The sequence below is a fragment of the Dermacentor andersoni genome, chromosome 6 (genome assembly GCF_023375885.2).
Source record: "Dermacentor andersoni chromosome 6, qqDerAnde1_hic_scaffold, whole genome shotgun sequence".
Lineage (NCBI taxonomy): Eukaryota > Metazoa > Arthropoda > Arachnida > Ixodida > Ixodidae > Dermacentor > Dermacentor andersoni.
In genome coordinates this window covers 85,946,309-85,961,972 of record NC_092819.1, presented here as the reverse complement: position 1 = coordinate 85,961,972, position 15,664 = coordinate 85,946,309, and the positions used below count along the sequence as shown (strand labels likewise).

The 15,664-nt window shown below is 48.1% G+C and overlaps 2 protein-coding genes across 2 annotated transcripts; one reads left to right on the top strand and one right to left on the bottom strand.

Moving 5' to 3' along the window:
* The first annotated feature begins 8,917 nt into the window (after window positions 1–8,917).
* LOC140218982 (uncharacterized) lies at window positions 8,918–10,744 on the top strand. Its single transcript, XM_072288790.1, has 2 exons — window positions 8,918–9,028; window positions 9,424–10,744. The coding sequence occupies exons 1-2, from the start codon at window positions 8,927–8,929 to the stop codon at window positions 9,670–9,672; spliced, it is 351 nt and encodes a 116-aa protein (XP_072144891.1). The 5' UTR covers window positions 8,918–8,926; the 3' UTR covers window positions 9,673–10,744.
* Window positions 10,735–13,677, bottom strand: LOC140218981 (putative nuclease HARBI1). The gene is made up of 3 exons (XM_072288789.1): window positions 12,918–13,677; window positions 12,686–12,827; window positions 10,735–12,174 (listed from the first exon to the last, which is right to left on the bottom strand). Exons 1-3 carry the CDS (start codon window positions 13,461–13,463, stop codon window positions 11,675–11,677), a joined length of 1,188 nt encoding a protein of 395 aa, XP_072144890.1. The 5' UTR covers window positions 13,464–13,677; the 3' UTR covers window positions 10,735–11,674.
* Window positions 13,678–15,664: the final 1,987 nt, after the last annotated feature.

The following is a 15,664-nucleotide window of genomic DNA, read 5'->3' as shown; positions in this document are numbered from 1 at the left end:
GTTCATCAATCTTGCAGAGCTTCGTGGCTGCTAGGCTTCGCGTGTTTGCACAGCGGCGCGCGCATCCCAGGGTAAGCACGGCGCCATACTTGCCGGCTTATAGCTTATAGAGCCCACGACAGTGCATATGAGAATACAACGGTCGGACGGCGCCTCGCCATCGCCCCTTGGTGGAAGAATATTTCTAGCATTTGATTAGGTTGTTTCAGAATGGTTTGTCACTCACAAATTATTTATTTTTTCGTTCCGAGCTCTATGTGCGGGAAAAAATACGCGCGAGGTCACTGATAAAGCTCCGCCCCAACTTTGCCGAGCTGTCATCGTGTGAACGTCGTCCGGAACTGCCGCGAAAGTAATCGAAATGTTTGCGCACCTGTTGGCGCGTTCTTGCTCATTACTCTCTTGTTCATGAAATTATCGGCGTCTGGCGAATTTCGTTGCCTACGAAGAGCACCAGTCGATTTGGCCAGCGTGTATTTTTGTACCGGCGGGTTGAAACGGTCCCAGCGCCAAGCACGCTCTCGCGTGCCGACAGTTTGTGGCAAACGGCACACCCAGACGACACGTGTCGGGTGGCCCTCACGCAGGATGCATTGTCTAACCTTGTATCTTCACTTGGCCGATGTACTGCGCCGAAGAGGCTGGAACTTGCCAGCACGAAGGAGACAAGACTAGGCACGCGACGCTCGAGTTCGGCACACGCCACAGCATTCTCTCGCCACACTCACACCCGCCGCGCTGTGGCTTAGTGGCTATGGTGCTGCGCTGCCGAGGACGCGGTCGCGGGATCAGATCTCGGTCGCGGCGGCCGCATTTCCATGGGGGCGATATGCAAAAACACCCGTGCATTGGGTGCCCGTTAAAGAACTCCAGGTGGTCAAAATTCATCCGGAGTCGGCATGCCTCTTAATCAGATCGTGGTATTGGCACGTGAGCCCTAGAATTTAATTTTTAACAAGCACTCACAGCGGTGCATCAGTGGCTACGTGGCGCTCTGCTGCTGAATGCGAGGATGCTGGTTCGATTCCCACTAGAGGAGGCTAAAATTCGATGGGATTTAAGGGCAAGAAACGCTCGTGTACTTAGATTTAGGTGCCTGGTAAAGAACCAGATGCCGTCAAAACAGCAGAGAGAACACTCCCACGACGTCCATCATAACACACTATGACGATTCCGAGGGTCTAACTCTGCAATTTCATTTACACATTCGACAAACAGCGGGAAACTTGGCCGTCGTATAAGCCATAGTGACGCTGTGGATGCCGCAGTAGCCATAAAAAAAAGTGACAATTTAACGCAGTACTTTTTTCCTACTCTTATTTATTAAAAATTAATCTCTAGCGTTTTATGTGCCAAAACCCCGATATGATTATGAGGCACGCCGTAGGGAGGGACTCCGGGTTAATTTTGACCCCCTGGAGTTCTTTAACGAACATCCAATGCACTGTACACGGGTGTTACTGTACTTCACCCACACCAAAATGCGGCAGCTGCGGCCAGGATTCGATTCCGCAACCTCGGGCTTAGGATGGAAGTACCAAAGCCACTACGCCACCACGGCGGCTGTCAAGTGCAACTTGTGCGATGCGTGGTAATTAAGAGATATTCTGACGGAACTGAGCTGTAGACGAAAAGTTTATTTACATGTCATTTATAAGGGCATGCATGACGATAACACAATATGACCGAATGCGCACAAACGCAAGCGTCCCAGTCGTCGTCTTCATCGCTCTGCCGAGCATCTCGTTAATTATTGTACATACTCGCTTTGTAATATCAGCCCCGTTCAGCGGAAGTGCTGTCGTGGCGCTGGCTATGACGACAAAAGAATAGCAGAGTAATATAGTTTTTGTCTCGAAACAGGCAGAACATCTGTCGGCAGCAATCAGTTCGAAGAGGCAGTGTAGAATGGTAATCCCGTAATTGACGTCACCGAGTTGGCGCAGTACCTTGTAGGGCCCAGTGTAACGCGAGAGAAGTTGCTCTGATAGGCCAACGCTGCTGCACGGCGATCATAGGAGGACCAAATAGCCTGGTGAGAAGTGCACGCTTCTGTGCCAGTTGTCACAACGGCCTCTCTTGCAACGCTGAGAACCACTCATGGGCAAGCTGACGAGCTTCACGGGCTCGAGCAACGATGGCACTGGCGTAGTGAGTAGGAAAGTGGGCAGAAGATGGAACGATAGTCTCCAAAAGCAACGTAGGATGCCGTGAATGAAGCTGCGATTTATACGCAAAAGTGACAGCTGGTAACGCGCTGTCCCAGTAGCGGTGATCAGGTGAAGCATACATGAACAGCCTCTCAGTTAGCTTTCGGTTCAGGCACTTATTCACTCCGTTCGCCCAGGGATGATATGCGGGGTTGAGCTAGTGTTCAGTGGAGCCGCAACAAAGGATGTGAGCCACTTCTTTTGAGAAGTAGCAACTACTTTTGGGAGAAGCTGTTGAGGTGCGCCCTGATGGAGAAAGACGCCGTAGAGGAGTAAGTCAGCGACATCTTCAAAACAGCTTGTCGGCAATGCTCGCGTCATAGCAAAGCGCGTGGCGTAGCCCGTCGCGACCACAACCCACTTATTTCCGGAGCTGGGCGTAGGCAAAGGCCTAGAAGGTCGACACCAACACGAAAGGATGGTTCTGCAGGGTTATCGATAGGGTGTAGCTGGCCTACAGACAGCGCCGAAGGGCGCTTGCGGCGTTGACAGGATTAAAAAAAAACAGCGATGTAGCGGAGCACCGAACGGTACGTGCCAGGCGACAAGGACCAACGCTGGACGTAGTCACACGTGTGAGAGATACCGAGGTGACCAGTAGCCAGTATGACGGAAAAGTGGTGCGCAACACTTGAACATAGATGCTGACGTAGTACAAGCAGAAGTTCTGGGCCATCTGGGCCTTTGTTACAATGATACAGAACGCTGTTGTGTATAGCTCAAACAAGCGAACAGAAGGCTCTGGTGACGCAGAGGTCAGACGTACGGTCGACGACGAGCCGCAAGGACATGTCTCCTTGCTGTTCAGTGGTGATAACATTGAATGCAAGAACAGCGAGTACTCAGACGCCTGATCCAGGGTTCATGAAGTCGGGAACATCGACCGGGTAATACGACAAGCAGCCGGCGTCTTGGTGCAATCGCCCAGACTTATGTACACCGAACGAGTACACTACGAGTCGCAGTGCCCAGAGTGCGAGACATCCAGCCGGATGCTTAAGCGACAAGATCCAGCAGAGGGCATGATAGACGGTAAACGCTGAAAATGTTGGCCATGAAACCCAATTCAAGAGTTTCATTCTGACTAGGGCGGAAAAGGACAGTTGGCGAAGGCGATTACTCGCTCCTTGCAGTGATTTTCTTGGCCAGAAATAGCCCAATTTATGGCCTCACCGGAATCGGTGTGAAAATTCTGTACACCATGAGGAGTTGAAACGCGCCAGCATTAGCGGTTTAGTAAACACATGGATGAGGGCAGCAAAAGATACTGTTTATTCAATGCGCCATATGACAGAAACGTCCTTCTTCAAGAGTTCAGTGAGGGTACTGGCGACGTCGACGAAGTTAGGGAGAAAGCGACGAAAACAGAGCGTAATCCAAGGAAACTCCAGACGTCCTTGGCTCAGCATGGTACTTGGAATCGTTGCATGGCTCGCACCATGCCGGGATCTGTTTCAACACGGGCAGCACTTACAAGGTGGCTGAGCACAGTGATCAGGGCCGCTATTTTGTAGCGATGCCTTATGCCTTATTCTATGCTATTCTTATCATCCACCACACACGGCCGCCTGATCCCGTTGATAATGTGGGCAGATCGTCGCTCTGACCACTGGCCAAGCGCGAAAAGACTGAAAAAGCACAGAATCGAAAAAGGCATCGCTACAAAATACCGGCCCTGGCGTCCCTCGAAGTGGCACTTGGCGGAGTTCAGTTGAAGATCAGCTCGACTGAAAGCATCAAGGACGGTCACTAATCAAACGTGAGCAAGTAGACGATGCCATCACCCAAGTATAGCAGAGACATATGGACACCTTGCTTCAGACAGTTCATCAGGTGTTTGGAAGTTGCCAGGACGTTACATGGGGCGCTATAACGTAAAACTATTTCAATATGTGATTATTCCAATCTCCTGACGTCAAATTTGCGTAACCACCGACGCAAGCATCGGGCGGTGACCCACAGAGTTGTCTGAACAGACCAATCAAACGCTCTCCTCGTTTATAGGTCGCATTTGTTTGCTTTAAAAACGAATAACATTGCCTACACTGAGCTGCTTGTCTTATCTAATTGGCTGACAAGAGGCGAAGAGCACGCTCAAACGGAGAGGGATTCGACGGGGCCGAGATAGTGCATTGAAAATCGATAAGCGGATCAAGAGGGTGGTGCCGGCGTCTGCGGTTGGTCCGCTTTGCCTTACTTAGCTTGCGGTGGCTCGTCGAAAATCGCGGTGGCGTGCAACGGAACCTTAAGACTGACGCTAAAATGGATCCTCAGCAAAGAAGATTTGGCAGAACGAGGTCGTAAACGTGTCAAAAGTGCTCGAAAACGTTACACGGCCACGCAAAAAGTTTTATTATACGCAAATAAACCCATGCTCTCCGGCAGGTGCGAGTCGCCAGTGCCTGAGCGATCGGTGGCAGCCATCTTTTATTCCTTTCCGAACGGGGCAGCCTGCGGCTATACAGAAGAAAATTCAGTTTTGTTCAGCATGTTAATGCATCTTTATCGCGTACACGTCACTTTGACGCTTGAGTTCTTGCGGTTTTGTGACGTCGCGTGACAGGCAGGAGAAGTGGGTGCAGCACGAAAACTTTTGACCAATAGCCGAGGGCTAATGGTGAAAAGGGGCGGAATCAGAAATAACCATTTTTCTTTTGTTCGACCAAATCTTGCATAATCAGTGTGTGCACGTCATATCAGATGGGGAGCTATCACGGTTCTCGTGACGTCGCGTAACAGACAGGTTAAATGGGGGTGGCAAAAAAAAGTATTGACCAATCGTGGAGGGCTGATTGCAGAATTGGAATAGAAAAGTTTGGAATAGTTTTACGTTATAGCGCCCATGGCCCCTGGTTTCATGTGCGAGGCCCTCCCCGTTCCATCGGCTGCCGTTGTAAGAGTTGTAGCCAACGATTCGCATTCTCAGGTGGAAAAAGGCCATTGGTACGAAGAAATGTCTTCCTTTATTTTATTTGAGTGTATTTTTTTAAAGAGCACGCAAATTACTAAGCAAAGGTATGCTATCAAAAATTAGCTTAGTGTAGCGGCATGTTTCAAGTACTCCCGCTGACGTAACGGGAGCCAATTGGACCGCTCACCCGAGTTGCATCCCTGCATTAAAAGTAGATATCACAGTTCTGTAAACTGCATCCATTAATTTAGATCTTTCGTGAATTTTTTACATAGTTTACAAGGGTATCAGAAAAGTCTTATTCACAAAACAGTAGTGTGATCCAGGACATATTTGTACAATACATCCCTTTGGTCCGCTTTACATGTACTATTATTTGCAGCTTACAGAACAGGCCGCCATTGGACAGGCCGCCGGACAGGCCGCCATTGGAATATGAACCTGGCAACGTTTAACGCTAGAACGTTATCTAGTGAGGCAAGTCTAGCAGTGCTATTGGAGGAATTAGAGGGCAGTAAATGGGATATAATAGGGCTCAGTGAAGATAGGAGGCCAAAAGAAGCATATACAGTGCTAAAAAGCGGGCACGTCCTGTGCTACCGGGGCTTAGCAGAGAGACGAGAACTAGGAGTCGGATTCCTGATTAATAAGAACATAGCTGGTAACATACAGGAATTCTATAGCATTAACGAGAGGGTGGCATGTCTTGTTGTGAAACTTAATAAGAGGTACAAAATGAAGGTTGTACAGGTCTACGCCCCTACATCTAGTCATGATGACCAGGAAGTCGAAAGCTTCTATGAAGACGTGGAATCGGCGATGGGTAAAGTCAAAACAAAATACAGTATACTGATGGGCGATTTCAATGCCAAGGTAGGCAAGAAGCAGGCCGGGGACAAGGCAGTGGGGGAATATGGCATAGGCTCTAGGAATAGCAGAGGAGAGTTATTAGTAGAGTTTGCAGAACAGAATAATATGCGGATAATGAATACCTTTTTCCGCAAGCGGGTTAGCCGAAAGTGGACGTGGAGGAGCCCGAATGGTGAGACTAGAAATGAAATCGACTATATACTCTGCGCGAACCCTGGCATCATACAAGATGTAGACGTGCTCGGCAAGGTGCGCTGCAGTGACCATAGGATGGTAAGAACTCGAATTAGCCTTGACTTGAGGAGGGAACGGAAGAAACTGGTACATAAGAAACCAATCAATGAGTTAGCGGTAAGAGGGAAACTAGCGGAATTCCGGATCAAGCTACAGAACAGGTATTCGGCTTTAACCCAGGAAGAGGACCATAGTGTTGAAGCAATGAACGACAATCTTATGGGCATCATTAAGGAGTGCGCAATAGAAGTCGGTGGTAACGCCGTTAAACAGGAAACCAGTAAGGTATCGCAGGAGACGAAAGACCTGATCAAGAAACGCCAATGTATGAAAGCCTCTAACCCTACAGCTAGAATAGAACTGGCAGAACTTTCTAAGTTAATCAACAAGCATAAGACAGCGGACACAAGGGGTGCGATTTTGTAGAAATGACTTTTTTCATGCCAATGCCTTCTCGCGTGACGTCACCGATTTTGGAAATTGTGTGTACGTAGGCACGACGTTTTCTTGGATCGTCCAATCAGAAGCTCCCTTCATTGGCCGGATGTTTCTTTCGTATTCTCTTCTCTTTTTCCGGGACTGTATAGCAAATTTGTTTTGTAAAACGGCACTTAATAAAAGCGGACTTCCATGCTGCGTAAAGCAAATTCATTTTCTTACAGTACAACGCAAAAGCTGCCGCAGTCCAAAGAAATGCAAACGCAAGTGCTCTATTTTTGAAGTCGTAGCCACATAGTAGTCGGATGTGCATCCAATCCATGCCGTTGAGCGCAAGCAAAATGGCAGCCTTTGTTTACCTGTGAACAGCTGACAGCCCCTAGCGTGTCTGTCTGAACAGCTGACAGCCCCTTGCGTGCCCGTAATTGCGGCCCCGCCCCCGTCAGATACTGATTGAGGTGAGTAATTATTGCTCGTGTAGTGCTTGCATTGTCGTGTGGTTTTCGCTGCATGTCTGACGTGTGATAATTTCTTCTTTAGGAAGAGCCAAGAAGAATTATCCGTAGCCCCCGAGGTGAAACTTTGCAACATAGTGGATCGAGAACTGTCAAGGCATTTTCCATAGGGCACCGCCATGACATAACGATAGCTTCCTTAAAGTTATCGCTGCATCGGTAATACTTCCTGCATTGATACGCTCCGAGAAAGAAGCTGCTACAACATTAAATGTGAGTAGTGACTTCACCTTTTTTTACATTAGTGGTGTAAAAAGGCAGAAATAAGTCGTAGTGAGCACTTTATGCAGGCGCTTAGCTTAGACAGAATGTTTGCCTCTAAATTTCTTACTGTGCTGCGGGCCGGCTGAAATTCCCAATTTGACAAAGAGAAAATGGCAGCAAAAGGGCCGCGGGTGTCCAAAGAGCAGGCGGCTATTCTCGTGCAGTTCATCGAGCAGCACCCATACCTGGCGAGAGCTTCTACAGAGTTCTCGCCACGTATGACTGCTGCTCGAAAAAACGAACTGTGGGAGGAGGTGGCGGCGGTGCTTAACGCACAGGGGCCAGCCGTAAAGGCCACCAGCCGTTGGCGGAACCATTGGGCCAAGATGGCCCATAAAGCGAAAAAAGAAGCGGCCAGGGCCGCGAGCGAGAAGAGGTGAGCTTCTAATGATGCTGACAGTAACGTAGTTCCACGTTGTCGTTGTTGCCGTGTTTGCAGGGCTACTGGAGGTGGCAAAGTGGGTGGCGTGGACGGCCGCGTCCTCGACGTCCTTATGAGGACAGGAGGGGTCCTTGTTTCCCCCCCTGAGTACTTCCCCGATAGCGAGGTGCGTACATTGGATTTAAAAAAGTGTTGTTTGTGTGACCTGCTGTGACCTCACAAATTTTCAGCATTACATTGGAACACAATATTGCAAAATTTTTAAGCCCTTTTTTTTGTGCAAGTGACAATATAGGTTATGTACTCTGAGCAGCAACTTGTGTACATGATGCGCATTGCACACACTGCTCGCAATGTCTGAACACTACTCTGATTGCAGGACGAGGCAAGTTCAGAGGAAGCTGCAGGGCCCAGCGGTTCCCGCAGAAATCTACCAGCGACAACTGCTTTCGTGGTGTCGGGCCCTGCAGCTGTTGCTGGGCCAAGTGGCCTTACACGTAAGGCAGTGACCTAGCTTTTGTAGTAGCATTGTTGTTTGCAGTTGCTGTATGATCTTGCTATGAAGTAAAGTACGTCACTCTGCTGTTATTACCTTTGTGTCCTACATCCAGCTCTCATTCATGAAGGAGAAATGCAAGACTACAAATGACTTGATGTTGTAATAGAGATTCCTTGTGCTTCTTATGAGTTACTGCTACCAGCAACTTTCTGTGGCATCTTTTGCTCTAACTACCTGTTTTGTGTATCATTATTGTAGCTATGCAGCTATAATGACATTTCAAAGTGACTGGTTAGGACAATCAATCTGTGTAGGTCGGATAACAGTGAATGAGCAGTCTTTGCTTTTGCTTTGCATGAAGAGCCACCGGCTACGCCCCAGGTGCTGCGGCCTACCACCCAGGTGCCTCAGCCAACCCCGCAGGTGCCGCAGCCAACCCCGCAGGTGCCGCAGCCAACCCCGCAGCTGCCGCAGCCAACCCCGCAGGTGCCGCAACCAACCCCGCAGGTGCCACAGCCTACCCCCCAGGTGCCGCAGCCTACCCCTCGAGAGCCACGGGCTCCCCGTAGACAGCCCAGGCAGCAGGAACTTGATGGTGGTGTGATGACGGCTACTGCCGCATACGTTCACCAGAGCCAGTTGGAGGAAGCCAGAGTTCAAGAGGACACTCGCTTCCGCCAACAACTGCTGGAGCAAAACCGGCAGGTATGTGCAAGGCCACAGATGTATATTTTTCTGCGTATGAAATTGATGAGCATATGACCTCTCTAAAAATTATATTAATCAGTGAACAAGCATAATGTATACGTGTAGTCCTGTGGTGATATCTTGTACACATTCGCGTGATATAACATGTGTAAATATCTACGCAATTATGTGGCAAAAAGAAAAAAGTGGCGTTGAATTCAAGGAAGCAGGTATAGCAATGTAACACATCTTAATGGAATGCGACGGCACAAGTTTGATGGGCCAGAAAGATATTTCCAGTGTTTGAATATACAATGACAAGACAATAGCCTGCAAATGGGGATGAATGCAACACACAAAGGCCCTGTTACTGAGCTTCTGTAATTAAACTAATTACACATCTTTGCTAACAGCACCACGAGGCCCACCTGCAGAGCCTGCGGCAGCACCACGAGGCCCACATGGAGAGCCTGCGGCACCTCGGGGAGGAGGTGGCGGCAATGCGGGAAGTGGAGTCTCAGCGCCTTGAAGTGCAGCGGCAACGCCTCGAAGTGGCGCGTCGGTCGCACGAGACCAACGAGCGCCTGCTTCAGCTGCTGCTGGCTGCACTGGGGCATGGTGGCAGCCAAGCCCCTCCCCCCTCTCAGGCCCCACATAATTAAAGGATGCAAAGGTAGCATAGGCAAGGAATTTGTAACTTATCTTAAAATTTGCTGATGTATTAATGATATGAAGGGCAAATATTGCTAGTTTGCAAATAAATAATTGCTGAAGTCACCCTTTAATGCAACCATAAGTAGCATAGCCGTTGCAGCATGAATTTTTTCTTCAAGGTTTACTTCAGCCATAAGAGCGTGCACACCATCAGGCTCACCTGCAAAAGTGCCTGTAGGCCTGGTGTGTGCGGGCATTCCGACTGTGGCGCTGCAATTTTGAGGTGCCTAGTTATTGTCATGTCAATTTAAGCACGACGCCACACTGCAAGTGTTCTACAATTTAATCCTTGTCATCGAATGGTGAAATTTTCAGGCCTTACTATAATGTCGAAAGCAACCTGTCAATATACACAGCAAAAAAGAAAAAAGTTATGAAAATTCCTTGCCTATGCTCCTTCTTTTCATTTGTAATGTTTATTTTTTGTTTGTTGCATATGCATATTTGTTTGTGTCACTACGTACTGAGCTGGAATGTCTCTTTTCTTGCACATCTGTCTCATTATCAAACAATTTGTTGTCATTCAGTAATCTTTCAGGTTGTGATACATTGTATTTTAGCCCTTGTGGTGCAATTTGTGTGTAATATTTATGCAGTTTGTCTTACTGAATATCATAATATGGTGCTATGGCTCTTTCAGTTTGAGCGCCACAACAGCATGTTCCTTTCACATGTAGTGATGTACCTATACATTTCGCTGTGATAAATATTCGGTTGGCATGTGATTTAAGCACCTGCTCATTTCTGTTTCTGGTGCAGTTTAAGCCAGTTGTTATTACTGTGTACTTGTGCAGTGTACAACAGTTTTCTTAAACGATGCATGCCGTTACCTGTGATATATTACGATGCAAGAACAATGTGATCCGATATTTATTCCAACGTGTCTGTGATATGTTGCATAATGTCTCTACTACTGAGTACTCATGATTCTCACACTTCTTCAATGTAGAGACTGTCGCATGTGATGTGTGCATAAACAAGTGTATGTTGAAGACTGAAATACAGAAAGGTGCAGTTTTCCTCTAGTGCTTTTATTTACACATCGCAACCACATTTCTAGTGCTAGCTTGCACTGTACAAATATTACTGATTAACATTGCTGAGTTCTGCTATATACAAGTGAGGTCACTTTGTTAAAATCTATCAACTGCTCGTGCGTGCACACACTTCACGGGAGCCACAGCGTTTGACATGTCGGATGACCAGTTGGACGGCATTTTCGTCACTCGAAAGGAACTTTGCCGTTGTTGCGAGACAAAATGGTGGAGGACCTAGAAGCTGCGCGTGCAACAGCACGTTCCATGGAGCGGAAGGTGTGACGTGCACTGTACATCTTGGCTTCTGTGAGCTTCTCTGTGCTAGTAGAAAGTGAGGAGACAGGTGCTTATGTCCATCAATGCGTAAGGGGATACGAGTAAGAATCGGGCTACATGCATCTAGATGACGACAGCAGCAGCAAGCAAATTGTGGCAGACACTTTGAATATGCACTTATTTTTAGCTTGCTTTCAATCTCATATGTCACCTCTAACGATACTGTTTTACTTACTATAAGTGCAGGCTTTACATAACCCTTCACTACACAACTTTTATGTACCCACCGTGGTTGCTCAGTGGCTATGGTGTTAGGCTGCTGAGCACGAGGGATCGAATCCCGGCCACGGCGGCTGCATTGCGAAAACACCCGTGTACTTAGATTTAGGTGCACGTCAAAGAACCCCAGGTGGTCGAAATTTCAGGAGCCCTCCACTACGGCGTGCCTCATTATCGGAAAGTGGTTTTGGCACGTAAAACCCCATAATTTAATTTTTTTAACAACTTTTACATTTCTCAACAAATCATGAATGCTTTGCATTACGCAGACATCAACTACAACTTAGCACGGGAAATGTATCTGCAATTTCACAGCATGAAATGCACAATGCAATTACTTAAAACTGTGTGCATGCACCTAACGATGCTGACGCTGCTGTTGACGTCGCAGCTGCCGCCGCACGCTCCTCAAATAACGCATGTGCTGCGCACGGGTTGTTCCAAACATGCCAATGACATTGTCGCGAACAGCCCGCCCTCTCAAGTAGTGCATTCTAGAGCCCGTGTTACGGGGCAGACTGTGTGGCATGGGGTCGCCGTTATTGTCAAGCTCACTACTACTACTGCCGCTGCTGCTGTCGTCATCACTGTCATCGCCTGACTCGTCGCCTTCAGAAAGGCGAAGGTTGTGCAACACAGCACATGCAGCGACAATGTTGGCTGCACGTTCCGGCTCGTAGAGGAGGGTGCGATATCGCTGAAGACAGCGGAAACGGCTCTTTAAGAGCCCAATGCACCTCTCCACTACGGAACGCATGGCGGCATGTGCTGTGTTGTACTGCCCCTCGGCTGTGTGCACTGGAGGATGGCCAGGAACCGGGGTAAGGAGCCACGGCTCCAAGGGGTAGCCACTGTCACCTGCACAAAGATGGAAATAGTACATTGAGTACTCCGCTGACGAGAGGCAAGTTGTCAACTGAGGAAAGCTACAGCATCATTCAACAAAGGTAGACTTCAGGGTTGCAAGTCCCAAGTAAAAGCATGAGTTGAGCATGTCCATACCCGTCACAAACTCTTAACCAATTTACAAGTGTACGCGGTGCCTGCCACAAACAAGAAATCAACACTTGTTGGTGCTATCAATGACAGTAGTAGCAGTAATGTGTGTTCATTTCTTCTGCGTCTGGCAGTCACTGGGTGCAGAAAGCACTAATACGTGTTGCTTTCGTCAGCTCCTCGCAGACACATAATGTGCTTGTAACTTAACACTTCGAACATTGCCAATGGTGGCAGTCAATGTCTTAATTTTCTTTTTTTACTCCGGAATTACTGATGTTCTTGTGGTTTGGTTAAAAGTTTGGGTTGGAGCGGACACGGCGTTCTGCGCTGCTGAAGCGTGACTGCGCCAAAAAAAATGTTTTTTTCTCACCGAGGAGGTATTCCCCGGCATTCACGATGCGCCCCGCTTGGAACCGCCGGCGCAACCATGTCGTCCGCCAGACAAAAGCGTCGTGGTCCGACCCCGGTCGCATAGGGTCCAAGGCCAAGATTTTCATGTCCGCGTCGCAGATCTGAGGTAAAACGTAAACCAGAGAAAGTGCCCGTTGGCAAGAGCAACGTAACTTTCAAAAAGGATCGCAGAAAACGTGAGTTTTACTTACGAACATGCAGTTGAGGGCGTAGTATCCCTTGCGGCACATGAACACAGCCTTGCGCTCACCCTTGGGTGCGATGATGGCTATGAGGCTGCCGTCTACGCATCCGATGACGCCGGGGATAACGCCGCGCCGAAGGAAACCCTCCTTCACGGCTGCCTTTTCCTCGGCTGTCTTTGGAAAATGGACCCACTTGTTGCGGGCCCCTGCATTCACGACAGCCTCTGCCACACGTCGCACGCACTCGCTCACCGTCGACTGCGACACACGGATCGTCTCCTCGCTCCCAACGGACGCTTGGAAGCTCCCGGTAGCAAAGAAGCGCAGCGCACACAACACTTTCCGCTCCACCGACAGTCCCGTCGCTCGCTCAGCTTCTAGTTCCCCCGCCAGTTCCTCGCACAACAACCGCACCGTTCCCTTCGAGAGGCGAAAACGCCGTCGAAAATGGTCATCCGGCATGTCAAACGCGTCGTCTGGCTCTCCCTGTTCACGTCGGCGACGGCGAAGAGCCACGGCCATAGCGATCAGAGGGGCGGCCATTTTTTTCATGCCTTCGGAAACGACCCTGCCTCTGGCCGTTCCAAAAATCCGTGCCTTTTGCTCCGCATAATGAGTGCCTCAACGTCACGATGACGATTACAGTTTTTGCGGGTTCCTGACGTCGCGTGATTGACAGACAAAATGGGCGCGGCCCGGTCATTTTCGACCAATGGCTGCTCAGTGATGGCGGCAAAAGGCATGGAAAAAGTAATAGAATTGCTACAAAATCACACCCAAGGAACTATAATATGGATAGAATTGAACAGGCTCTCAGGAACGGAGGAAGCCTAAAAGCAGTAAAAAAGAAACTAGGAATAGGCAAGAATCAGATGTGTGCGTTAAGAGACAAAGCCGGCAATATCGTTACTAATATGGATGAGATAGTTCAAGTGGCTGAAGAGTTTTATAGAGATTTATACAGTACCAGTAACACCCACGACGATAAGGTGAGAGAGAATAGTCTAGAGGAACTTGAAATCCCACAAGTAACACCGGAAGAGGTAAAGAACGCCTTGGGAGCTATGCAAAGAGGGAAGGCAGCTGGGGAGGATCAGGTAACAGCAGATTTGTTGAAGGATGGTGGGAACACTGTCCTAGAAAGGTTGGCCGCCCTATATACACAATGCCTCATGACCTCGAACGTACCGGAATCTTGGAAGAACGCTAACATAATCCTAATCCATAAGAAAGGGGACGCCAAGGACTTGAAAAATTACAGACCGATCAGCTTACTGTCCGTTGCCTACAAAGTATTTACTAAGGTAATCGCAAATAGAATCAGGAATACCTTAGACTTCTGTCAACCAAAGGACCAGGCAGGATTCCGTAAAGGCTACTCAACAAAAGACCATATTCACACTATCAATCAGGTGATAGAGAAATGTGCGGAATATAACCAACCCTTATATATAGCCTTCATTGATTACGAAAAAGCATTTGATTGAGTCGAAACCTCAGCAGTCATGAAGGCACTACGGAATCAGGGTGTAGATGAGCCATATGTAAAGATACTGGAAGCTATCTATAGCGGTTCCACAGCCACCGTAATCCTCCACAAAGAAAGCAACAAAATCCCAATAAAGAAAGGCGTTAGACAGGGAGATACAATATCTCCAATGCTATTCACAGCATGTTTACAGGAGGTATTCAGAGACCTGGAGTGGGAAGAATTGGGGATAAAAGTTGATGGAGAATACCTTAGCAACTTGCGATTCGCTGATGATATTGCCTTGCTTAGTAACTCAGGAGACTAATTGCAATGCATGCTGACTGACCTGGAGAGGCAAAGCAGAAGGGTGGGTCTGAAAATTAATCTGCAGAAAACTATAGTAATGTTTAACAGTCTCGGAAGAGAACAGCAGTTTACGATAGGTAGCGAGGCACTAGAAGTGGTAAGGGAATACATCTACTTAGGGCAGGTAGTGACCACGGATTCGGATCATGAGATTGAAATAACCAGAAGAATAAGAATGGGCTGGGGTGCGTTTGGCAGGCATTGTCAGATCATGAACAGCAGGTTGCCACTATCCCTCAAGAGGAAAGTGTATAACAGCTGTGTCTTACCAGTACTCACCTACGGGGCAGAAACCTGGAGGCTTACGAAAAGGGTTCTGCTGAAATTGAGGACGACGCAACGAGCTATGGAAAGAAGAATGATAGGTGTAACGTTAAGGGATAAGAAAAGAGCAGATTGGGTGAGGGAACAAACGCGGGTAAATGACATCTTAGTTGAAATCAAGAAAAAGAAATGGGCATGGGCCGGTCATGTAATGAGGAGGGAAGATAACCGATGGTCATTAAGGGTTACGGACTGGATTCCAAGGGAAGGGAAGCGTAGTAGGGGGCGGCAGAAAGTTAGGTGGGCGGATGACATTAAGACGTTTGCAGGGACAACATGGCCACAATTAGTACATGACCGGGGTAGTTGGAGAAGTATGGGAGAGGCCTTTGCCCTGCAGTGGGCGTAACTAGGCTGATGATGATAATGATGATGACAAGCGTGGTATCTATTTTCATTGTTGAGTTAGAGAGTTGTCAACTTAATAGTACTGTTTTCTGAAATTTTGCAAATTCCAACAATTTTTATTAAAACGAAATCAGCGGTTTAAATGAAGATTTGTTTCTAATAGTCACTAGATTTAAACCTTTCCTTTTAATGCAACACACATATTCAAATTTGGTACGGTGGTTGCCGAGAAAAAAAAAAATGT

Coding starts and splice junctions, on each gene's coding strand:
- LOC140218982 (XM_072288790.1), top strand. CDS start 8,927: ATGACGGCTACTGCCGCATACGTTCACCAGAGCCAGTTGGAGGAAGCC. Junction 9,029..9,423: donor TGCTGGAGCAAAACCGGCAG/GTATGTGCAAGG, acceptor CTTTGCTAACAG/CACCACGAGGCCCACCTGCA.
- LOC140218981 (XM_072288789.1), bottom strand. CDS start 13,463: ATGAAAAAAATGGCCGCCCCTCTGATCGCTATGGCCGTGGCTCTTCGC. Junction 12,828..12,917: donor ACGCCCTCAACTGCATGTTC/GTAAGTAAAACT, acceptor GTTTTACCTCAG/ATCTGCGACGCGGACATGAA. Junction 12,175..12,685: donor TGCCGGGGAATACCTCCTCG/GTGAGAAAAAAA, acceptor ATCTTTGTGCAG/GTGACAGTGGCTACCCCTTG.